This window comes from Aotus nancymaae, unplaced genomic scaffold (assembly GCF_030222135.1).
Source record: "Aotus nancymaae isolate 86718 unplaced genomic scaffold, 86718_ANA_hifiasm-v0.15.2.pri h1tg000250l, whole genome shotgun sequence".
Classification (NCBI taxonomy): domain Eukaryota; kingdom Metazoa; phylum Chordata; class Mammalia; order Primates; family Aotidae; genus Aotus; species Aotus nancymaae.
In genome coordinates this window covers 2,798,619-2,823,131 of record NW_026988665.1, presented here as the reverse complement: position 1 = coordinate 2,823,131, position 24,513 = coordinate 2,798,619, and the positions used below count along the sequence as shown (strand labels likewise).

The window sequence follows — 24,513 nt, the reverse complement described above, 5'->3', positions numbered from 1 at the left end:
CACAGTGCCGGGGTGAGCGACACACACCTTGAGGAAGTGAATGCAGGGCAGGGCCGGGCTGGAGAGGCTGGGTGGGGACACCTGGGTTTGCTGGAGCCCGTGGTGGAGCAGCTGGAATGCAGCCTCCTCAGAGCCCAAGACTATCGGGGAGGGAGCGGCCCCGGGAGGCCCTAGCAGGCAGCCAGGGACAGGGCCCCTGTGGGTGTCAGCGTCTTCTGAGAGTTGGGCACAGCTGGGCTTTTCCCAGGGTTGGGCCGGACCTCCCAGGGGCTTCGGGATGGGGCCAATCTCTGGATTCATCAGGCTGCAGCCACACCGGGGCTGTGGGTCACTGGTCTGTTGGGTGCAGACGGACCCAAGGGACGGACAGGCGGAGGACAGCCTGGTGCCAGTTCCCACTTAGGAACACCTCACCTGCGTCAAGGTCCATGTGACGTACAGTACAGCCCGCCAGCCATGCGCGTGGGAGCCGCTGAGTCTGGCAGGTGTCCACCTGCACACAGCCAGCCTCCCTGTCACGACGGGACATGTCCAGCAGAGTTCCCTTGTTGAGCTTCTCTGGACTGAATGATGTTTCCCCGGTTCACAGGTCTCAGCCCCACCCCAGTGTGACTGTCTTTGGAGATGGGCCTTGAAGAGCTGATGAGGGTGAAGAGATGTGATTATGGCCAGCGCTGCACGGTAGGAGTGTGTCCTCACAGAAAGACGAGGAGGTGCCAGGGTCCTGGGGCAGAGGGACGACCCCGTGACGACACAGGGAGCAGGTGCCGCCTGCAGGCCCAGGACGGAAACCGACCCCACATGCCCCTGCATCCGGGACTTCCAGCCCAGAACTAAGAGAACAGCACGTCTCCGTTTCTGGAGCCCCCAAGTCTGTGGCCCTTTGACACCCAGCAACACGAGCCCCTTCCCAGCCCGTCCCCAGGTCTGGTCCCCATCATCCCTGACCTTTATCTCCCTGCAGATTACATCTGCCTGTTCCAGAATGTCACCTAATCACAAAAAATCACAAATGCGGTGCCTCGGGGCCTGGCTCCCTGCACGTGGCCTGATGTCTGCTCGCTCATCCGCCACGCAGCGTGTCCACGTTCAGTTCCGTGCGGCCCAGCAGCAGCTCACGGTGTGGCTCTGTCCCGGGGTGTGAAGCCGCTCACCTGCCGGTGGGCGTGGCCGTGGCTTCCAGCTCCCGGCTGTCACAAAGTGAACGTGAACTTCTGCACACACGTCGTGCTGGAGACAAATCCTTCCATTTTACTCGGTCACCGGGGGTGGAATTGCTCATCCTAGGGAAGGCGTGTGTTTATCTAGAAAAGAGTTTGCCAAACCGATGTCCAAAGCTGCACCGTGATACCCTCCCGCCAGCAGCTCGTGGGAGTTCTAATTGCGCCACGTCCTCCAACACCTGCTGTGGCGGGAACTTTTCATCTCTAACTGTGACGGGTGTGAAGTGGAACCTCGCGGTGCTTTCACGGCCTTTCCCGAGTGACTGCGGGTGCTGCCGTCGGTACATTGCTTGGGTGAAGTTCAAATCCTGCCCATTAAAAATCCGTCGTGCTGTTGGTCCTCCCATGGACTTGCAAGAATTTTCTAAGAAGTGTTGTGAGCCTTGTCACCCACTACGCGGTTTGCCTTTGTTTTTTTTTGAGATGGAGTCGCCCAGGCTGGAGTGCAATGGTGTGATCTCAGCTCACTGCAACCTTCGCCTCCTGGGTTTAAATGATTTTCCCAACTCAGCCTCCAGAGTATCTGGGATTACAGGTGTGCACCACCATGCCTGGCTAATTTTTGTGTTTTTCATAGAGACGGGGTTTCACCATGTTGGCCAGGCTGGTCTCCAACTCCTGACCACGTGAGCCACCCGCCTTGGTGTCCCAGAGTGCTGGGATTACAGGCATGAGCCACCCACCTCAGCATCCCAGAGTGCTGGGATTACAGGTGTGAGCCACCCGCCTCGGCCTCCCAGAGTGCTGGGATTACAGGTGTGAGCCACCTGCCTCGGCGTCCCAGAGTGCTGGGATTACAGGTGTGAGCCACCCGCCTCGGCGTCCCAGAGTGCTGGGATTACAGGTGTGAGCCACCCGCCTCGGCGTCCCAGAGTGCTGGGATTACAGGTGTGAGCCACCCGCCTCGGCGTCCCAGAGTGCTGGGATTACAGGTGTGAGCCACCTGCCTCGGCGTCCCAGAGTGCTGGGATTACAGGTGTGAGCCACCCACCTCGGCGTCCCAGAGTGCTGGGATTACAGGTGTGAGCCACCCGCCTCGGCGTCCCAGAGTGCTGGGATTACAGGTGTGAGCCACCTTGGCATCCCAGAGTGCTGGGATTACAGGTGTGATCCACCTGCCTCGGCGTCCCAGAGTGCTGGGATTACAGGTGTGAGCCACCCACCTTGGCGTCCCAGAGTGCTGGGATTACAGGCGTGAGCCACCTGCCTCTGCGTCCCAGAGTGCTGGGATTACAGGTGTGAGCCACCTTGGCATCCCAGAGTGCTGGGATTACAGGCATGAGCCACCCGCCTCGGCGTCCCAGAGAGCTGGGATTACAGGTGTGAGCCACCCGCCTCAGTGTCCCAGAGTGCTGGGATTACAGGCGTGATCCACCCGCCTCGGCGTCCCAGAGTGCTGGAATTACAGGCGTGAGCCACCGTGCCCGGCCACAGTTTGCCTTTTGATTTCCTGAAAAGCACAGGTCCAAGAGCGGGAGTCGCTAATGTTGATGAGTCCAATTTCTAACATTTTCCGTCGTGGCACTTGTGTTTCGTGTCCTGTCCGGGACATCTTTGCCCATGTCCAGGCCACACATCTCTTCTCCAGGGTTTTCCCGGGAAGCTTTATAGTTTGAGTTTACAACCTATCATCTGTTTCAAGCTGATTTCTTGTGTCGTGCAGGTAAAGGTTGAGGCCATTGTCCCCTGTCATTTATCCAGTATTCCAGAAATCATTTGCGAAAAGGCTGTCTTCACCCGCCTCATTACCTTTCACGTCCGTCAGAGACGTCTGCGTCATCTGTGAAGGGCTGTCCCTCCGGCCCCTCCTGTCCCACTGACCTCTTGGCCCTCCTCACGCCGCCCCACTCTCTCTCAATGGCGCAAGCGCCACAGTCGGTCCTGACGTCAGGAAATGAAAATACCCCAGCTCCGCGCTTCCTTTCCGGTGTTATTTGGCTGCTGGACGTCCTGTCTGTTTTCACACATCTCTTTAGATCAGCTGAATGCTGACTGGGACTGCACTGGTCCGTGCGGGGAGGAGGCGTGGTTTCCGCACAGGCGCGTCCACAAGCCACGCCCTTCCCGTTACCAGGTCTTCTTTCACTTCCTCGGCAGCGTCCTCACTGGCCGCGTGAGGATTTTGTTAAATTTCCCGCTGAGCATTTCATGTTTTTTTTGATGCTGATATGTTCTTGCTTCCTTTAAACTTCAAATTCCAGTGTTTAGTTAAAAAATCTTGACCTTGCATCTTGTGACCCCAATAATAAACTTACTAGTTTTCATACCTGTTTTGTCGATTTCTTAGGACCTTTATATACACGAGCACATTCTCTGAGACGAGGCGATGTCTTTTCCCCTTCGTGTCCAATCTTTATGCCTTCCATTTCTTTTTCCTGTCTCATTGCACCGGCTAGGACCTCCAGTACCATGTTGAGTGCAGGTGGTGGAGGGGGTCCTTGCCTGGCTCCTGATCGCCGGGAAGACTCGTCACGTTTCACCTGGGGCGTGAGGCCTGGGGCGACCCTGCAGCCGACTCCCGGTTCTGCTTCTGCATGGCTCCCTGGTCTCTGCAACTCGCAATTTCCAGCTGCCATCCTTCTTCCATTAACCAGCCCATTTCTCTTCTTTTTTTGGTCCTTTTTCCCTTTGTTTTGGAGAACAGGCTCTCTCTACGTTGCCCAGGCAGGTCTTGAACTCCTGGACTCAAGCTGTCCTCCCACCTCTGACTCCCTAAGTGCAGGGGGTACAGGTGTGAGCCACCGCGCCAGGCTTAACCAGCCTGTTTCTTGTAGTCGGCCTTGAGTTGGCTCTGGCTTTGTATCTGATATGACCATTTCTGTATGAACTGGAATATTTGGACTGTTTCTATTCAAAGGCATTACCTGTGCGGTCGGTGTGGGCCCATCACCTTTCTATTTTTTGCTGTTGCGTATTTCCGATCCCCCTTTTCCTGCCTTCTGTCTGATGATGTCTGTCGTATTTCATTTCACCCGCATGGCTGGTTCTCGGCGGTCCGTCTTCGTTTTCCTTCCCCGGCGGTTGCTGCAGGGTTTGCGACATCCATCTGCCATTATCACAGCCTGTCTTCAGGTTGTGGGACCACAGGAAGCACGGAACGTGGAAGAATCTCACGGCCTCGCTCCTGCCGTTCCCCTCCGTACCTTGTGCCATTGTCATGGTTTTCATCGTCCATTCCACAGGTGTCACAGTGCATTGCTGCATGTTTGCATTAAGCAATTTATTATTTTTGAAGATATTTAAAAGTGAGAAAAAAGGTCTCACATTTCCTCCCACGTTTGCCATTTCTTTCATCCAAAATTCCTTTGAGTAGATGTCAATTTCCATATGAGGCAGGGCACGGTGGCTCACGCCTGTTATCCCAGCACTCTGGGAGGCCGAGGTGGGCAAATCACCTGAGGTCAGGAGTTTGAGACCAGCCTGGCCAACGTGGTGAAACCCCATCCCCACTAAAAATACAAAAATTAGCCAGGCGTGGTGGTGCGCACCTGTAATCCCAGCCGCTCGGGAGGCTGAGGCAGGAGAATCCCTTGAACCCGGGAGGCAAAGGTTGCAGTGAGCCAAACAGCACCAGTGCACTCCAGCCTTGAGACAGATGAGAGTCCATGTCAACAAAACCCAATTTCCATGTGAAACAAACTCCTCGTGCTTGAAGAAAGCCCTCGGATGTTCCTTGTCAGGCACGCCTGTCTGCTGTGAGAGTCTCTCGGCCGTCAGCAAGTCCTCCGCCTGTGATTTGCTTCCATTTATTAATTTATATATTTTTGAGATAGGGGCTCAGTCTGTCACCCAGGCTGGAGTGCAGTGGCATGAGCTCGGGTCACTGCAACCTCTGCCTCCCGGGTTCAGGGGATTCTGGTGTCTCAGCCTCCAGAGTAGCTGGGACCACAGATATGAACCACTACACCCAGCTAATTTTTGTATTTTCAGTAGAGACGAGGTTTTGCCACATTGGCCGGGCTGGGCTCAAACTCCTGGCTTCAGGTCATCCTCCCGCCTCGGCCCCGCTAGACTGCTGGGATCACAGGTATGAGCCACCGGGCCCGGCCTCCAGGTCATTTATTTTTGTAACTTAAAAGACAAGGTCTTGCTCTGTTGCCCGAGCTGGCCTTGAATCCCAGGGCTCAAGGGATCCTCCTGCCTCGGCCTCCGAGTTGCTGGGACCATGGGCGCAGGCCACCGTGCTTGGCCCATTTTTGACAGACAGATTCACTGGGTTTGGAATTCAAAGTCGAACTGCTCTCTCAGCGTCATAAAGGTGTTTGCTTGCCTCCTGCCCTGCGCTGTTCCTGGGACAAGTCCCTGCTTCTTTGTACCCGAAGGTGGCCTCACCCGAGCCCATGTCCAGCTCCCGCCTGTGTCCCTGGTTTCCAGGCGTTGGTTGGGATTTGCTGCTCTGCGCCCGTCTCTCTACTGACCCCTCTTAGGGTCTGTTATCCTTTTGCATTTGAGAGATCACAGTTTTCCCGTAGTGTAGAAAACTTTCACCTGTTTTTCTTCCACTGATGTTCTGTTCCCTCCTCTCTCTCTCTTTCTCTGGGACTCTAACTGCACTTCTGTTAGGCAGCGCCATATTTTCCAGGCATCTTGGAGAATCTGCTCCTTTATGCATTTTCTGTTCGTATTTCATGTGGGGTAGATTCTGAGCCTGTATCGACCAGCCTCAGCCTCAGTTTCCCCATCTGCCCCAGGGGCTGGTGTGCACAGAATGTCCTCTAAATCCCCTCCCTGGCCCCTGGCCCTGAGTGCATGGGGAGGAGGCTCCCAGTGGGATCCCTGGGTCTCTGGGCTCAGGCCCTTCGACAGGAGGAGGAAGGACCCTTTGTCCCTGGGCCCAGGTCACAATGGTGTTTGGAGGAGAGGCCTGGGCCACCAGGGTGTGTTGGGTCTGGGGAGTCCCAGAGACAGCAGGCATTGGGCTGGGGGCTCACCTGCCTCCCTCTCCCTGCTGGTTCTGGGGGGCCTGGGGGGTGTGAAACCCTTCGGGCAACCTTGGCGGTGGGAACGGCCGGGGGCTGGGAAGGGCCCCGTCTCCGGCCTCCCTGGGCTCCCTCATTTCCTCCCTGATGACCCTGGTGCCCTGGACCGGGCCTGGGCGGTGCCGGTGACGGGAGAGCCCGCGCTGAATGAATGAAAGAGTGAGTGCTGTACTTAGTGGGGGTGCCGAGCGGTAGGTCAGGAGCCCAGGACCTTTCCTCCTGTTGCCCCGAAGGCAACACCCTGGACCCCTGGAGTCTGCCTTCCAGGGAAGGGGGCAGACCACAGAGAAATGAGGGTGTGGGCGGAGGGCCGAGGCGGGCAGACACGGAGCAGGGAGCGGGGACAGGCCCCACTCAGCAATCAGAGGAGGCCTCGTGGAAGAGGTGGCATGTTTAGGTGGTTGGCAAGGTTGGAGCCCTCAGGTATGGTTAGTGCCCTTACGGAAGAGGCGCTGGAGGGCTCCCTCCCCCGACCACTGTCAAGACACAGGAGACGGAGCCACCTGGGCCAGGAAGGGACCCTCACCAGACCCCAAATCTGCAGCGCCTTGATTTTGGACCTCCAGCCTCTAGAAACGTGAGAAATCAATTTCTGGTTTTTTTTTTTTTTTTTTTGAGATGGAGTCTTGCTCTGTCACCCAGGTTAGAATGCAGTGGCACAATCTCAGCTCACTGGAACCTCTGCCTCCTGGGCTCAAGTGATTCTCCTTCCTCAGCCTCCCACAGTAGCTGGGATTCAGGCACCTGCCACCACGCCCGGCTGGTTTTTGTATTTTTAGTAGAGATGGGGTTTCACCATGTTGGCCAGGCAGATCTCGAACTCCTGACCTCACATGATCCACCCGCCTCAGCCTCCCAAAATGCTGAGATCACAAGAGTGAGCCACTGAGCCCAGCCAAACTTCTGTTCTTCTTAAGCCACCCAGTCTATGGCAGTTTTTCCTTTACAGCAACCTGGATGGACCACAGCACCCTCCCACCTTCAACAGCTATGAGCTTGTCCCACCAGGACAAGCTTAAATAAAACGACTGTTTCCAAACACGAGGCACCGGGCAGCCAGGACAGCAGTGCCGGTGAAGTCCCTCTCCGGGCCCGGCGCTGCCGGCCGCCTCCCGCTCCTCTCCCCTCTCCTCTGCCATCCTGTCTTCTTCACCTAGTCTCTTGTTTCTCTCCTCCTTCTCCTTCTCCACCTCCCCATAGCCGGGCTTGGAAAAGTCAGACAGACCTCTAAGGTCTCATCCCAGAGCTGCCGCCAGCCCCGCCTCCTTGGGACCTGCCTTCACCGCCCGGAGCCCTGGGAGCCGGGGACGCTCCTCCTCAATGGGGCTGAGTGAGCTTGGGCGCTGCGCCTGCTGCTCCCACATCCTCCGCCCCACTCCCGCAGGTGCAGCAGCTGGCTGGAGACCGAGGCCGGACCTGGGACCAGCAGCTCTCCTGGGGTGTGGCCTCTCTCCGTGAGCCTCCTCATCATTGTCATCATCATTTTCTCACACCTGGCCTAATCATATGCATGAAAAGAAGAAAGAAAAGGGGTGAGCACATGGCGGCCCCATCAGGGCTTGTGTCCCCAGCCGTCGCCTCTCAGAGCTCTGTCCCTACAAACCTGGGAGGTGGCTCCAGAGCTTTTCCAGGATCCGAGGCTCCTCCCAGAGTGGCCACTGCAGGCTGGGGCAGGGAGGCTTCCTGCTGTGCCTGGAGCCCAGATGTCAGGTGACCACTCTGTGGGAAGGGAAGATGGGGCCCCTGACCAGGGAGCCCTCTGCCACCCCTGCCCACCGCCTGTCCCCAGGGGCTGTGGGGTGAAGGGCAGGCTCAGCTGGGTTGGGGCCTGGCCTCCCATCCAGCACTGGGGGGCAGTCGGGTCCATGAGGTCAGTCTCTGAAGAGCTGCCTGAAAATCTGGACGGTGGTCAGGGACCCGGTCCGTGCACAGGAAGGCCCGGGGTCCCTGGAGAGCACTCCTCAGGTCAGGGAGAGGGCAGTGTGGGGCAGGGCAGCTGGAAGAGCCACTCTCTAGGGGCCCAGGGCTCCAGCTGGCCAGGGTGGGTCTCTCCACAGCCCAGGATGCTGGGCCAGGGCTTCCCCCGGAAATAGGGGCCAGGACAAAGGGTGACAGGGGAGGAGTCGGGGTGGGCGGCTCAGATGGGAGTCTCTGCTGGAGGCAGGAGGTGAGCAGGAGAGGGGGGATGTCGGGTCCAGCCCTACAGGGTTCTGTGAGCCCCTTCCTGCTGGAGAAACTGTAGAAATAAAAGATACAAGACACAGAGATAGAGAAAAGAAAGTTTGGGCCCGGGGGTCCACTGCCAACCAAAGCCCGGAGGCCTGCAGGGGCCCCGAGTGTCCGCACACTCTGACTTTTACTGAGTACAAAGCTGGGGGCAGGGGAAAGCACATCACCCATTAAACAGGTGGGGGCAGGAACTGTCCACAGCTGAATCACCCGTCAAACAGGTGGGGGCAGGAACTGTCCACAGCTGAATCACCCGTCAAACAGGTGGAGGCAGGAACTGTCCACGGCTGAATCACCCGTCAAACAGGTGGAGGCAGGAACTGTCCACGGCTGAATCACCCGTCAAACAGGTGGGGGCAGGAACTGTCCACGGCTGAATCACCCGTCAAACAGGTGGGGGCAGGAACTGTCCACAGCTGAGATTAGCTAAGGGGCAGAAGGCATCAGCACTTCTCCGTACTTGTCACAAAGACATAAGATTGATGTCACTTTTACCGATTAATTCTTACAAGAAAAAAGGAACCAGGTGCAGAAGCGGATCATGAGATTGACATGAAACGTCACCGCTGAAGCGCAGCATCACACAGAGACATTTAAACCCCCGATGTCTGCGGGCCGACCTGACAGCCAGGCCTACAGCAAGAGCTCGGAGAAGCGGAGTTTTCTCCAGACTTCCCCAGGAAGGAGACGTCTCGCCATCTTGGACGTCTCCTGCCCTAGGAGGCTAAACAGCGGGGCTTTCCCAGCGCTGGCGTTGCCGCACAGCCGAGGCGCCCTCCAGCAGCCCTTACAGGGGCGTGACAGAGGGCTTAGAGCATCTTGCCTTAGGGTCATTCATTTCACAGTGTCACCCCAGGTGCACACTTCCAACCCGAGAGACATTAGTAAAAGAATTAAGATCTGGGTCTGTTGGTGGGGAATAGGGGAGGGACAGTGGGGAGTAGGGAGGTTGGGGAGGGATAACATGGGGAGAAATGCCAGATATAGGTGACGGGGGGAGGTGAAGGCAGGAAACCACATTGCCATGTATGTCCCTATGCAACAATCCTGCATGATCTGTATATGTACCCCAGAATATATACAGGCAATAATATATATATATGCAATTTTATATATATATATATATCTTTTACATTAAAAGAGGCTTAAGGAACATAGCAACTGGAAAAACAAAAGAATTAAGATCACCTGTGAATAAGATCACCTGTGAATAACTAATAACTACTACGGGTATATTTCTAGTTACTTTCTTCTTCTTTATTTGTGTGGAAATAGACGGAGGCCTTTGGCTCCTGCCTCGGCGCTTAGGGGTCTCCTCCCTACAGGGGAAGGGCGGGTGGAGAGGGCACGCCGCGGGGCTCCTCCATCCTCATGGCATGGCAGTCAGGTCGTTCCCCTCACAGCTTCTGCCTCCGGATGTGGGGAAAAGGGCCTCGTCCCAGGCACGAAATGAATGTGCGGCTCAGAGGCCCGGGCACACCCCTACCATCGGGGCCTGGGCCTGTCGGGTGGCCGGTGAAGGCGGGGGGGTAGGCTGGGCACAGCGGGTGTCGCCGATGCTGGGATATCTCAGTGGACGCAGTCGGGAAGTGTAGGTCAGATGCAGATCTGCGTTTTTTTGGCAAATCTGAGACCACTTGAGCATGAAGATCCACAGCAGCAGCCTCAGACGGAGCCACAGAGGTCAGGAGGGCCCGCTGAGCGCTGGGCTGCTGGGTGCGAAGGGGCGGGCGGGGCTCCTCCCTGGGTGGACCGAGGGTGGAGGGAATGCCCAAGCATGGCGGGGGAGGGCAGGGTGGCTGCATGCCCAGCAGCCGTCCGGGAACTCCTCATTCAGCAAGAAATACCAGCAGGTGAGAGTTTGAGGAGAAACGGGATATTTCATCCTCCCACATGCACAGGACCTCCCCAAATACGGTTTCACCACAAACAGACAACAGGAGCTGAGCTCAACCTTAGAAAATCGCTTCAACCGTGATACCCATTTAATGCCACGCACGTGGCCAACCAGTCCAGCCTTGGTTGTGAGGCAGTGTCCGGACCTGTCCTGCTGAGGATTCAGACCGCGGACAGCTGGGGTCTGGAGGGCCGAGAGCAAGGGCTGCTCCTCAGGGCTCCGGGGAGCTCAGGCAGCAGCAGAACGGAGGGTCCAGGTGCTCACTGGGCCATGGGGAGGGCACGTGGCATCCCCAGCCCCACCCCAGCAGGGGCCCACCTCTCCCTCCGCTGGAGGAGACGGGAATCAGCCAGGCAGAGTCCCAAGCTCGTCTGGCGCCTGGAGTCCCGCCGGGCACAGCCCCTCAGCAGCTGCCGCTCCAGGTTCCTCTGGCATCAGGTGGGCAGTCTTTTGGTCAGTGGTTTGGGCTCTCCCCCATGGATGTGGGTGTTGTGTCCTACTCGGCCACCGTGGTGACATGTGGAGGAGTCTGCAGGGCCTCGGTGACTGACTGTTCCTCACCTGCTTCCTGTCCGGGGACACGACAGGTCCTCGGGCTCATCTTACTGCTTTCAGTTTGAGGAGGTGGGTTCCCTCCTGAGCTAGCGTGGCTATAATTGAGGGACTCAGGAGCCTCAGAGAACTGGAACCCCCCACCCTGCACACCAAAAACACCAGCCCAGCGGGGAGCGGGGAAGGGGAGGGCAGAGGAGAATCAGTACCTTGAGGGAGGCATTCAGCTGGAAGTTGCCTGCAATGAGCAGACACACAGGTCAGGTAGGGGCAGCGTCTGATCAGGGGACACAGGCTCTAGGCAATGGGGGTCTCGTGGCAATGGAGGGGACACAGGCTCTCGGCAGTGGCGGGAGCACCAACTCCTGCCTCTCCCTGGGAGACCTTCCCTAAGGGACTGGCCCTAACTGGGAGCAGAGACCAGCTGTGTTTGGACTGCCAGCCCAGCCTGTCCAAGAGGCCCAGCATGGCGAGAGGACTGGGGGCGCCCGGCCCACCTCCCTGGCTGCCGCCCCAAGTGCGTAACTAACCCTGATTCAAGCATCGTCTACGGGAGCGGGACAACACTTGACAGCGGAGAGGCCCTGCCCCCCATCCCAGCAGGTGCCCAGCCTGCCCCAGAGCCTGAGACCCCGAGACCTCCCTGCATCGGGGGCCACGGGGGAGGATCAGGTAGCCCTGCTGCCGTTGGCTGGAGGATGGGGCTGGCCTCCCCTTTGGACCTCAGTGTTAGAAGCTGTGTCCCTGGCGGCTGTGCACAGCGCTCCCAGGGCCACAGCGGGGTCCATACAGCTGGGTCGGTTCCCAGGAGGCCAGGCACAGCACAGGTGCCCACAGCACCGTGGATAAGTGGAGGAATGAATGAATGAACGAATGGCCTTACTCTCCTCAAATGAGGACACGGCCTTGTCTGTTGACCCTCAGTCCAGAGCCTGTCCCAGCCAAGCTCATCCTGCCCTTCTCCCCGCAGCCCCTGGGAGCAGGCGGGGGCACAGAGCCCTGGAGTGTGTGGACAGGGGTGGCAGTGGGCTCTCTGGTCAGGGGCAGCCTCCCCTTCCCCTGGGGTGGCCACCTGACACCTGGGCTCCGGGCACAGCAGGAAGCCCGCCTGCCCCGGCCTGAAGCAGCAGCTCTGGGAAGAGCCTTAGATCCTGGAAAAGCTCTGGGGCCACCTCCCAGGTTTGGGGGACAGAGCTCCAAGAGGGGACGGCTGGGGCCACGAGCCCTGATGTGGTCACCGTGTGCTCACCCCTTCGCTTCCTTCTTCTTTTCCTCCATATGATTAGGCCAAGTGTGGGGATGATGATGATGATAATGACGATGACGATGACGAGAAGCCACACCCCGGGGGAGCTGCTGGTCCCAGGTCCCGCCTCGGTCTCCAGCCCACTGCTGCACCTGTGGGAGTGGGGCCGAGGACGTGGGAACGGCAGGTGCAGCGCCCAAGCTCACTCAGCCCCGGGGAGGTCCCGGCTCCCAGGGCTCCCGGAGGTGAAGGCAGGTCCAAGGGAGGCTGGGCTGGAGGCAGCTCTGGGATGAGACCTCAGAGGTCTGTCTTACTTTTCCAAGCCCGGCTATGGGGAGGTGGAGAAAGAAAGGAAAAGGGAAGAAACAAGGAAGGGACAGGACGGCAGAGGGACAGGGGAGACAGAAGGACAGGATGGCAGAGGGACAGGGGAGACAGAAGGACAGGACGGCAGAGGGACAGGATGGCAGAGGGACAGGACGGCAGAGGGACAGGGGAGACAGAGGGACAGAACAGCAGAGGGACAGGACGGCAAAGGGACAGGGCGGCAGAGGGACAGGGGAGGCAGAGGGACAGGACGGCAGAGGCACAGGATGGCAGAGGGACAGGGGAGACAGAGGGACAGGACGGCAGAGGGACAGGACGGCAGAGGGACAGGGCGGCAGAGGGACAGGGCAGCAGAGGGACAGAGGAGACAGAGGGACAGGACGGCAGAGAGACAGGACGGCAGAGGGACAGGACGGCAGAGGGACGGGGAGAGAGGGACAGAACGGCAGACAGGACGGCAGAGGGACAGGATGGCAGAGGGATGGGGAGACAGAGGGACAGGACGGCAGAGGGACAGGACGGCAGAGGGACAGGACGGCAGAGGGACAGGACGGCAGAGGGATGGGGAGACACAGGGACAGGACGGCAGAGGGACAGGGTGGCAGAGGGACAGGGGAGACAGAGGGACAGGACGGCAGATGGATAGGGCGGCAGAGGGACAGGGGAGACAGAGGGACAGGACGGCAGAGGGACAGGACAGCAGAGGGACAGGGGAGACACAGAGACACGACGGCAGAGGGACAGGGTGGCAGAGGGACAGGACGGCAGAGGGACAGGGGAGACAGAGGGACAGGATGGCAGAGGGACAGGATGGCAGAGGGACAGGACGGCAGAGGAACAGGACGGCAGAGGGACAGGGGAGACAGAGGGACAGGACGGCAGAGGGACAGGACGGCAGAGGCACAGGACGGCAGAGGGACAGAGGAGACTGAGGGACAGGACGGCAGAGGGACAGGGCGGCAGAGGGACAGGGCGGGAGATGGACAGGGGAGACAGAGGGACAGGACAGCAGAGGGACAGGGCGGGAGAGGGACAGGATGGCAGAGGGACAGGGGAAAGAGAGGGACAGGACGGCAGAGGGACAGGACGGCAGAGGGACAGGGGAGACAGAGGGACAGGACGGCAGAGGGACAGGGGAGACAGAGGGACAGGATGGCAGAGGGACAGGGCAACAGAGGGACAGGGGAGACAGAGGGACAGGACGGCAGAGGGCCAGGGGAGACAGAGGGACAGGAAGGCAGAGGGACAGGATGGCAGAGGGACAGGACGGCAGAGGGACAGGGGAGACAGAGGGACAGGACGGCAGAGGGACAGGGGAGACAGAGGGACAGGACGGCAGAGGGACAGGGGAGACAGAGGGACAGGAAGGCAGAGGGACAGGGGAGACAGAGGGACAGGACGGCAGAGGGACGGGGAGACAGAGGGACAGGACGGCAGAGGGACAGGGGAGACAGAGGGACAGGACGGCAGAGGGACAGGGGAGACAGAGGGACAGGACGGCAGAGGGACAGGGGAGACAGAGGGACAGGGCGGCAGAGGGACAGGGTAAACAGAGGGACAGGGTGGCAGAGGGACAGGGCGACAGAGGGACAGGGGAGACAGAGGGACAGGACGGCAGAGGGACAGGACGGCAGAGGGACAGGGGAGACAGAGGGACAGGACGGCAGAGGGACAGGGGAGACAGAGGGACAGGATGGCAGAGGGACAGGGGAGACAGAGGGACAGGGCGACAGAGGGACAGGGGAGACAGAGGGACAGGACGGCAGAGAGACAGGGGAGACAGAGGGACAGGGGAGACAGAGGGACAGGACGGCAGAGGGACAGGGGAGACAGAGGGACAGGAAGGCAGAGGGACAGGGGAGACAGAGGGACAGGAAGGCAGAGGGACAGGAAGGCAGAGGGACAGGACGGCAGAGGGACAGGGGAGACAGAGGGACAGGACTGCAGAAGGACAGGGGAGACAGAGGGACAGGACAGCAGAGGGACAGGGGAGACAGAGGGACAGGACGGCAGAGGGACAGGAGGGCAGAAGGACAGGACGGCAGAGGGATAGGACGGCAGAGGGACAGGACGGCAGAGGGACAGGGGAGACAGAGGGACAGGACTGCAGAAGGACAGGATGGCAGAGGAACAGGATGGCAGAGGGACAGGGCGGCAGAGGGACAGGGTGACAGAGGGACAGGACGGCAGAGGGACGGGGAGACAGAGGGACAGGACTGCAGAGGGACAGGACGGCAGAGGGACAGGATGGCAGAGGGACAGGGTAGACAGAGGGACAGGACGACAGAGGGACAGGGCGGCAGAGGGACAGGCAGGAGGCAGCCAGCGTGCAGGGACCACAGAGCAGGGGCGGCAAAGGCGGAGAAGGACAGAGGGTGGAGGGAGAGCCAGTGTCGGGATGGAAACTTACAGTCAGAGCCAGAGACAGACAGGACTGAGCTGGGGCCAGAGGACGAGGAGGGCAGAGCAGGGTGGAAGGCCCCTCCGCCCCACTCCCTGGGGCAGCCACCCCTGCCCCATCCCAAGCTCCACTGGGGGACCCTAGCTCTTCTCAAGAAGCTCTGAAGTCTCAGGTCAGCTGGGCCCAGGGTCAGCATTTGAGGTGTCCCCCCACAGGCAGACAAAGAGCGGAGAGCTCACTTTGAGAACTCACAGCCTCTCCAGCCCCCTGAAACCCAGGGAGCCCTCCATGGCCCTGACATGCAGGGATGCCCACCACCCCAGGGGACAGGGTCTCTGGAGGCAGCCTCCCTCTGGCCCGCTTCTGGGAAGGCCCATCCTGAGTCTCCAGGAAGCTCGGATCTGATGAGGCTTTGTCTGGGACACACAGGCTTCAGCACTGCGGCTCTCCTGGATGCGGGCCTGTGACCAGGTGCCGCCCAGGGCGGGACCTTCAGACCTTTCTGCTGGAGGAGACGGTCATCTCCCAGGGAAGCAACGTGGAGCCCCCAACCAGGGCACAGCACTGGGTTTACCCTGAGGTCACTTACTTGGTCCGGTGCTGACATCCCTCCAGGGTCCCATTGGGAGAGAAGGTCCCTGAGGGGCAGTTCTGACACAGGGTGTCCTGACCCTCAGTGCCTGAGAAAAGAAAGGGATGGGCAGAGGGGGCTGAAGGCACCAGGCTGGGAGGGGGCTGAAGGCACCAGGCTGGGAGGGGCTGGGGGCACCAGGCTGGGAGTGGGCTGGGGGCACCAGGCTGGGAGGGGGCTGGGGCACCAGGCTGGGAGGGGGCTGGGGGCACCAGGCTGGGAGGGGTTGAGGGCACCAGGCTGGGAGGGGGCTGGGGGCACCAGGCTGGGAGGGGCTGGGGGCACCAGGCTGGGAGGGGGCTGAGGGCACCAGGCTGGGAGGGGGCTGGGGGCACCAGGCTGGGAGGGGTTGAGGGCACCAGGCTGGGAGGGGGCTGGGGGCACCAGGCTGGGAGGGGCTGGGGGCACCAGGCTGGGAGGGGGCTGAGGGCACCAGGCTGGGAAGGGCTGGGGGCACCAGGCTGGGAGGGGTTGAGGGCACCAGGCTGGGAGGGGGCTGAGGGCACCAGGCTGGGAGGGGCTGGGGGCACCAGGCTGGGAGGGGGCTGAGGGCACCAGGCTGGGAGGGGCTGGGGGCACCAGGCTGGGAGGGGCTGAGGGCACCAGGCTGGGAAGGGCTGGGGGCACCAGGCTGGGAGGGGTTGAGGGCACCAGGCTGGGAGGGGGCTGAGGGCACCAGGCTGGGAGGGGCTGGGGGCACCAGGCTGGGAGGGGGCTGAGGGCACCAGGCTGGGAGGGGGCTGAGGGCACCAGGCTGGGAGGGGGCTGAGGGCACCAGGCTGGGAGGGGCTGGGGGCACCAGGCTGGGAGGGGACTGGGGGCACCAGGCTGGGAGGGGACTGGGGGCACCAGGCTGGGAGGGGGCTGGGGGCACCAGGCTGGGAGGGGTTGAGGGCACCAGGCTGGGAGGGGGCTGAGGGCACCAGGCTGGGAGGGGGCTGAGGGCACCAGGCTGGGAAGGGCTGGGGGCACCAGGCTGGGAGGGGGCTGAGGGCACCAGGCTGGGAAGGGCTGGGGGCACCAGGCTGTGAGGGGACTGGGGGCACCAGGCTGGGAGGGGCTGGGGGCACCAGGCTGGGAGGGGGCTGGGGGCACCAGGCTGGGAGGGGCTGGGGGCACCAGGCTGGGAGGGGGCTGCGGGCACCAGGCTGGGAGGGGGCTGCGGGCACCAGGCTGGGAGGGGGCTGCGGGCACCAGGCTGGGAGGGGGCTGCGGGCACCAGGCTGGGAGGGGGCTGCGGGCACCAGGCTGGGAGGTGCTGGGGGCTGCTTGTCTGTGCCCTTCTAGACCAGGGTGCTCTGCTGGTGGTGTGAGGGCCTGGGGGAGGGGCAGGCTCCCTGTTGGGAGTCCCACAGGTGAGGCCTGGGGTGGTGGCTCTGGCTGTCCCAGACCTTGAGAAGCTGGGATTTCATGAGTCTGGGGGTCCCTCTGTGTCCACATCCCACAATGCCATGGGGGTTGCCTGTCAGGTGCCAGGCCAGGCTGGGCACTCACTCCTCCCAGACTGAGCATGAACAGTGGCAGTGACCATGGCCACTCCTATAAACCCAGGCTCCATGCCTGGGGCCCAAGAGTGAGGCCTGGGGACTGGGGAGTCCCAGAACCCTGAGGGGGATGCACCTGGGTGGCCTTTCCGTGCCCCCTCCCCCACCTCCATCGCCTGTTTCCTGCCGGGCAAGACTGGGGTGTGTGGCCTGGAGCTGGCCAAGGTTCTGCCTCACCAGTGTAAGGCCGGTTGCCTCGCCGGGAGCTCAGACGCACACCACCACCCCCCCACGCCCCTTTTTTCCCGAAAGCTCAGACATGCTCGGACATGTTTCCTTCTGGCACAGCCTGGCCTTCCCTTAAAGAACCCAGCATGCAAGTGGGGTCTTGTGATTCTAGCCAATTGCAGCCAAGTCTTTCTAGCCAATAGCAGCCAAGTCTTTCTAGCCAATAGCAGCCAAGTAATTCTAACCAATAGCAGCCAAGTCCTGTATGCAAACAAAGGCTTGTAACCTTACCCAATAGCAGTCCTGCTCTCCCACAACCAATCGAGCTCCTTCACTCCCTATAAAACCCCACGTCTGAGAGGAGTCCGTGCAACTTCTCCGGCTCCTCCTGTCGGACCACAGAACCTCGCCCGGGAGCCTGAATAAATTCCTTCATATTGGATCTTCTTGTGTTGGCCTCAGTTTCTTCCTTTTAAACTCAGCAAGAACCCAAGAACAAACCTTACAACCAGGGCCCCTGGGCAGGCCGTGATGTCGAGGAGACCGGGGGCGCCACCCACCACTCACCTTCCTTCTGCACCCTCGGGCGCGGGCTGGAGGTGGCGTGGGCCTGGCATGCGGTGCAGTGGTCCCCGTCCTGGAGGACGCAGAAGTGGCCTGGGCTGCAGCTGCACAGGGTGTTCTCTGTCCTGGAGCAGTTCCGGGTGGCGAGCAGGCCCATGGCTGGGGTCCAAGAGGAGGAGCTGAGAGCAGCCGCCGGGCTGGGAGGCTGTGCTGATGCCCCGTCCTGGACGTGGTGCGCAGGGGCCGGGACAGCATCCACAGGCCAGGGCCTGCTGCCCAGGTCCCCTGCCGGGCTGCACCCCTGGCTCAACCAAACGAGGTGCCTGGCATGGGGGACCTGAGGCCTGGAGGGGCACCGAGGGACAGCTGAGCTGTGTGTGAGATGAAGGCCTGCGGGAGGGTCCTGTGAGGGTCTCACTGACGGGAGCCAGGCCTTGTGGAGAAACCAGGCTTCTGTCCAGATAGGCAGGACACGGAGCTTCCACTGCCAGTCCTGGGGCAGGGTCCCTCGGGCAGGTCTTCGCCCTATGTGCCCACCCTGGACACTCAGCCCTCAGACAGGCTTCCCAGCTGTGCAAACCAGGCAGGTAGGGTGAGAGCCCCCTTCTCCAGGTGCTTCTGGAGGTGGGGTACCAGCTGGGTCTGAGCCCCAGCAGTGGGCCCTCCTGAGGGCAGTGTCACCTGCAGGCTGTAACCCCAGATTCTCAGCCCAATCACACAGGTACTTTCACAAGAGGGGAGGGCACTGGACTGGGCATGCAGGTTGAGGTGTGAACCCCAAATCCCATGCATAAACCCCCAAAGCACTCCAGCTTCTGTTGTGTTCATAGCTAGCCCACCTGCCGGTGCCTCCCTGCAGGCCCAGGTCCTGCCCCAGCTGCAGTCCTGCCTGGCCTGGCTCGAGGCTCTGACGGGACAGAGCCACTGGCTGCATGGCCGGGCTCTGCGCTCCAACTCAAAGGCATGCCTCTGGGTCTGGTTCCCCTGTCTGCCTCGACCCAGGTGGGCACCAGCCTCCAGGTGGCCCCTTCCCCTGGGGTCATGTGGGAACCCAATTTCTGGAGGAGAAAGACAAGGAGCCCTGTGGGGAAGCAGCAGTTCCCACTGCCCTCCAGAGAGCCCCAGCACTGGCCCAGTCCACTTTCCAGCTAGGGACACGGGCACAGGAGAGGTCTGGACACCCACCCAGAGTACCGAAGGAGCCAAGGATGAGGGCCACGGTCAGGCGCTGAGCTCAGGACGGCCCACCTGACAAAGTGAGAGGTGGGGGCACGGCCCCCTTGGGGAGAGGCAGAGGTGGGAGGAGGCCAGTGCTGGCCTGAAGGCGTCCCCTGCAGGGAGCACCCATGGAGATGGGGGCAGGACCTGGCCTGGGGCAGCCGGGGCCTCCAGGGAGACTGCGGTCACGGCGAGAGGGTGCAGGTCATCCAGGCTGCTGGAGCAGAGGCTGGGCCGGCTGTGTCGGCCTCTTACCTGGGTCACCTCTTACCTGGGTCACCTCTTTCTTACCTGGGTCACACATTTGGCACTTCAGACACTTGCTCAGGCCATTGAGGTGGGCAATGTAGGTCCCTGGAGGGCAGGGTTCACACACTGTGCCCGTCAGCTCCCCGCAGGCCTGCTTCACGCGGTAACCTGCCGCCCAGAGGGTGGGAACTTAGAGGGGCTGTGGGAGACCCCTGCGGGAGCCCACCCATCATTCATGCCTGTGCCCGGAGGCTGAGCAGGAAGACACCAGCTAAGGGGACTCAAATGGCCCATGAGCTGTTCCCTGAGGGACACAGCAGTCCCAGCTGTCTTCCATGAGCAGAGCTGCTCTGGGGAGAATCAGAAAGTTCTGGAAGCACGTGGGGCCTCCTGGGACACCTGGCCCAGCTCTGGTATGTCCCCCCCACCCCAGAGCCCATGTCTCTGGTCAAGATGGGCCGGACACGTCCTTTGGACCCACCCTTGTGCAGTGTGGCTGTGCGAGTCTCCCAGGGTGAGGCGCCCAAGCTGCTGCCCTGGGGCTCCCGCCCTCCCTGTGTGTGCAGCTGGGGCCGGGGTTTCACGGCACCACGGCTGTGTGAGCAGAGGACACAGGGTGTCCAGGGCAAGGAGGGGCACAAGCATCCGCCCTCGGCCCATGGAACCGGCCCACGGGGGGCTGCACTTACCCGGGCTGCACTTGGGGCAGCACTCGGTGCCCACTGGGTACTCGTCCTCTTTGCAGGAGGGCAGAGCCGGGGCGCAGCAGGGGGCTCCCAGGAAGGTGAGATACAGCACCTGAGGGCGACAGGACAGGCGCTGGGAGATGCTTGGCCCCACAGCCTGAGCCTCCTCCTGTGCAATGGGGAGGGTGGCAGTGTCTGGTAGAGGGGACAGCAGCGGGCCCCAGGCCAGGCTCAGGGAACAACCGTGCCCACCCCTGCAGCCTGGGGTCCGGTGGGGACCGCCCCTCCTCCAGCCTTGATGTCCCTGCCTGGCAGCATGGCTCCCTGGGAACTGACACTTGGCCCTCTCCAGGGACCCCAACCCCACACCTGGGAGCCTTGAGCCCTCTGGCAGACCACCTGTCAGCCCCTGTGCTGGTCTAGGCTGGACCTGCTGACCCCTGTCGAGCCAGCAGGACAGCCAGGGACGGCCCCCGGGGTCACAAGCCAGACAGTGGGTGACAGGCTGGCCAGGGCCACACTGGGAGGCAGCTCTGCCGTGGCCTCATTGCTGGGCTGGCTGATGGGTAGTCAGGGCCCCTGATGGGGGAAGCAGTTGGACAGGCAGGAGCGCCACACAGGCACGGAGGGTGTCCCCACCCGGGCCCAGCCCCCTGCTGCACAAACACTGATCTTGTCACCTGTCACCACGGTCAGGGTTGCTGGGGAGTTGGGTCATCTGCTCCAGGCTCGCCCAGAGACACCCAGCCCCCGGAAGTGCCCACATCCTGCCAAACAGGCTCCCCAGCTGCCCATGGATGGAGCGGTGAGTGGGGGGCACGCAGGAGGGGGCCTGTAGGGGGGCTGTGGCTCTGCTTCTCTCCCCCTGGCTGAGCCAGTGCGGGGGGTCTGGGTCAGCCGGAGACGCCCGGGCAGCAGGGGACGGGCTGAACGAGAGGCCCAGCCACAGTCAGGACAGGGGTGGTGGGGGCGGGGAAAGGAGTTCTCTGAGAGGCCCTGGGGTCAGAGCCAGTATCTGGGAACAGACGGGGAGGAGGCTTGGGGGCTCACCAGCCTCAGGAGGTGGGCTTTGGGGGCCGGTCTCCAGGGAGGAGGCGCCATGTGCCTCGGCTCAGGCCAGCAGTCCAGGAACCCGGCCAGTGGGACGACCTCCAGCGGAGGAACTCGGTGCCATTGCTGCGCCTATCAGCTCAAAGAGAAAGAGAAAGAGAAACCGCCTGTGTGACAGGCTGTGCCTCAGAATCCGAGAATCCGAGTGGCGGGAGAGCTTGCGGCAGGGGCGTCTGGGAGGAGAGAGAGGCTCAGGCCTGCTGGGTGAGGCAGCGCTGGGGCACAGGTGGGCCTGCGGGGGGCAGGAGCTGTCCAGGCAGAGCCGTAGGGAAGGGCAGGTGTGGAGGAGGCGCCCATGGGAGCGGCGAGTGCCCCCCTGCACCGGTTCAGTCCCCTCTGGGTTTCCTATAGAGGGGGAGCCCCGAAAAGTGCCTTCCCCACCTCACTCATACACGCAGGGACCCCAAGGTGCTAACGTTTTTGCCGAATAAAGGGGCCCTGTGAGTTTCCTGTTCCCATCACAGCTCTGCCCAAGAGCCTAAACTTCCCTTCCGAATAAAAACCACCACAGTGCCGTCTGGCCAATTTCAGTCACATGCCCATCAGCCCTGAGTCCCGTGACATGACGGGAGGAGGGTGGGAAAGGCCCAGAGCCCCTACCAGCCCCCTCACAGGCTCTTGCCCCCCCTGCAGAGACACTGCGTGGACTGCAAAGGCTGCCAGCCTCGCCCGGTCTCCCTGTGGACCCTGCCCTGACCAGGTCCCAGCCTCCTGGTGGCCGAGGTCCCGCTGGGCTTCCCTGCCCCGCAGAGCCTGGTGCTGGGGAGACCCCTGCACAGAGGCGACCACAGCCCCAGGCCTCAAGGCAGGTACCAGTGAGTCCCTCGTGACTGCCTGCTCCCCGCATCACATGGAGCCCTGTGACCCACGTGACGGCACCAGGGCCCCTGTGGCCCCTTTCTGCTGCTGGGCGTGGTGCAGCCAGTGGAAGCCCAGTCCGTCACGCGCCACCCACGCTTGCCCGGAGTAGGTCCCATTTGCCCCGTCAGTGCCTGCTCCACACCAGGAGCCACCACCTCCAGCAAGCCCATCTGCCAGACGCCTGGCCCAGGACTGCCCTGGGCCCCTCCTGGTCCTGACTTTGGCCCAGGGACCCCCTTCCAGGGTCCAGCCCCAGCTCCAGGGGACTCAGTGACGTCTGGTGGAAAGGAGCTTGGGGATGGCGCCCACCCTCACCTACAGGAGAGCTGGCAGGGTAGCCGGTCACAGGAAGCTGTGGCGGGAGCCGGGGGATCCGCCCCCCCGACTAGAAAGTGCGTGGCCCGAAGGCTGGGGCGCTAGGGGCTTGTCCCAGGCTGCCTGATTGGGTGGCACTGGCCACGGCCAGCAAGGGGAGGGCCCCGTCACAGCCTAATTGCACTCCCTGGTGCCCTGGGGGAAGGCCTGGGCACTGCAGAGGGACCAGGCAGGGTGTCGTTAGGCAGGCTGGGGTGGGTGGCATCATCCTGCGGGGCCAAGCGTCCGAGCGCCAGAGGCAGGTGCACTGCTGTGCCATCCTGGGTGGACGAACCCAGCCCCGACCCCAGTGCTCGGAGGCAGGGTGGCAGACCAGGCTGTGCCCTGTAGAGGAGAAGCCCCGAGAGGCGCTCAGGAGCACGGACGCCACTCCACGGCTGGAGCCTGGGAGAGGAGACCCTGTCTGCTGCTTCCAGGGTGCACTCACACCCCTGGCCCTCAGTGCCCCTGCCAGATGCCCCCCACATGCAGAGCCCCCCCCAGCCCACAGAGCCACACAGGGCTCCAAGGAAGAAGAAGGGGTCCCCTTGTACTCTCCACCCCCGGGCGCCCTAGTACTACTGCGGATACCCCAGCAGCTCCTGGGGGCCTTGGAGTGCATGGGGGCTCCCAGATGCAGGGACGGCACGCACCCCCTCAACTCCCCACAAACACCCAGTACTCAAGGGCACGCCTGAGGGCGGGAAAGCAGGAGTCCCGGACAGACACAGCGCCCACACCTGCTGGCACAGGCTTCCAACCCACCCCCTCAGACTCAGCCTGAAGAGACACCTCATCTGTCCCGTCCTGGGAAAGAGGGAAACTGAGGCATGGTGAGAGACAAGACTGACACAGGCATTAGTGAGACTCAGCCCCTCCTGCCTCTTCCTCGGTGCCCCTCCTACCCTGACTTCAGCCTCCCTGAGACTGAACTCCAAGGCCCCGAGCCTGGCACAGGGTCCCAGGTGCCTGTGTTCTCACTTCTCTGTGGTCTGCACCCCTTCCCTGGAAGGCAGACTCCAGGGGTCCAGGCTGTTGCCTCCCAGGCAGCAGAGGAAAGGTCCTGGGCTCCCAACCCAACACTCAGCACCCCCACTAAGTACAGCACTCACTCCTTCATTCATTCAGCACGGGCTCTCCCGGCACCAGCACCGCCCAGGCCCCGTCCAGGGCACCAGGGTCATCAGGGAGGAAATGAGGGAGCCCAGGGAGGCCAGAGACGGGGCCCTCCCCAGCCCCCAGCTGTTCCTACCGCCAAGGTTGCCCGCAGGGTATCACACCTCCCAGGCCCCCCAGAACCAGCAGGGAGAGGGAGGCAGGCAAGCCCTCAGCCCCATGCCTGCTGTCTCTGGGACTCCCCAGACCCAACACTCTCTGGTGGCCCAGGCCTCTCCTCCCTACACCAGGAACACGGGACACCTGTCACAGCCAGGGCCTGAGCCCAGAGACCCAGGGATCCCACTGAGAGCCTCCTCTGCATGCACTCAAGGCCAGGGGTCAGGCAGGGGATTTAGAGGGCATTCTGTGTACACCAGCCCCCAGGGCAGATGGGGAAACTGAGGCTGAGATGGATCAGTGTCACAGACACAAAACACAGACCCTCACCCCCCGGCTGGGCCTACCCCCACCACTCTGCAACAGCACACGAGCCCCAGGCCCCCCAGTCCAGCACCCCATCACCCCACTGCCCTCTGTGAGGCCCTCCACCCAGCCTGACCTGGGTCTCCATGGATCTCCACAGGGTCAGCCCCACACCCCAACCTCCCGGCAGGACCGCCTCCAGGGGACTGTCCGAAAATCCCCAAAGACACTTCCCCTTTCTCTTGATGGGAGCAGCTGGGCACGGAGGGTGGGAGAGGGGCTGTGGGCACCCGAGGGCTGGAGCCCCACCTTGGGGGATGGAGGGCAGGGTCTGGGGCCCAGCTAAGGGCTCCCCCTCCACTCCTTGGCCTTCAAGGCCGGCCTGCGCCTCCCCTGCTCCGTGCCAGTGCAGGCCAGGTAGGGGGCTGAGGCTGAGGCCGAGGCCTGGTCATTGCCCTCCTGGTCATGGTCTGGTGACGGATTCCAGTCTAGAAGCCAACTGTCTAGAGTCGTGTGGCATGGACACTCATGGGGCCTCCCGGGCCACATGGGGCTCTAAGGGATGAAGAGGAGCCTGCGGGGGCAAGGTGGGAAGAGCCTTCTCTGAGAGACACAGGGCCAGCCATGGCCCAGCCTGAGAGAGAGAGAGAGAGAGAGAAAGACGCCAGGCGCATTCTGTGCCCCGGAGGCTTT

General features: G+C 61.9%; 1 protein-coding gene and 1 pseudogene across 1 annotated transcript; both read right to left on the bottom strand.

Annotated features, from left to right (window-relative positions):
* Positions 1-8,064: 8,064 nt before the first annotated feature.
* LOC105723091 (uncharacterized) lies at positions 8,065-10,600 on the bottom strand (annotated as a pseudogene).
* Positions 10,286-23,982, bottom strand: TNFRSF14 (TNF receptor superfamily member 14). Its single transcript, XM_012460983.2, has 9 exons — positions 23,957-23,982; positions 20,965-21,096; positions 19,918-20,026; positions 19,271-19,396; positions 17,765-17,920; positions 15,444-15,534; positions 12,130-12,278; positions 11,090-11,118; positions 10,286-10,896 (listed from the first exon to the last, which is right to left on the bottom strand). The coding sequence occupies exons 1-9, from the start codon at positions 23,966-23,968 to the stop codon at positions 10,825-10,827; spliced, it is 876 nt and encodes a 291-aa protein (XP_012316406.2). The 5' UTR covers positions 23,969-23,982; the 3' UTR covers positions 10,286-10,824.
* Positions 23,983-24,513: the final 531 nt, after the last annotated feature.

Bases quoted from the DNA above. Each gene is read 5' to 3' on its own strand.
- TNFRSF14 (XM_012460983.2), bottom strand. The intron at 17,921-19,270 runs GTAAGAAAGAGG...CTTGGACCCCAG, and splicing joins GTGCCAAATGTGTGACCCAG to CCATGGGCCTGCTCGCCACC. The intron at 11,119-12,129 runs GTGAGCACACGG...TGCTCATTGCAG, and splicing joins AAGAAGAAGGAAGCGAAGGG to GCAACTTCCAGCTGAATGCC.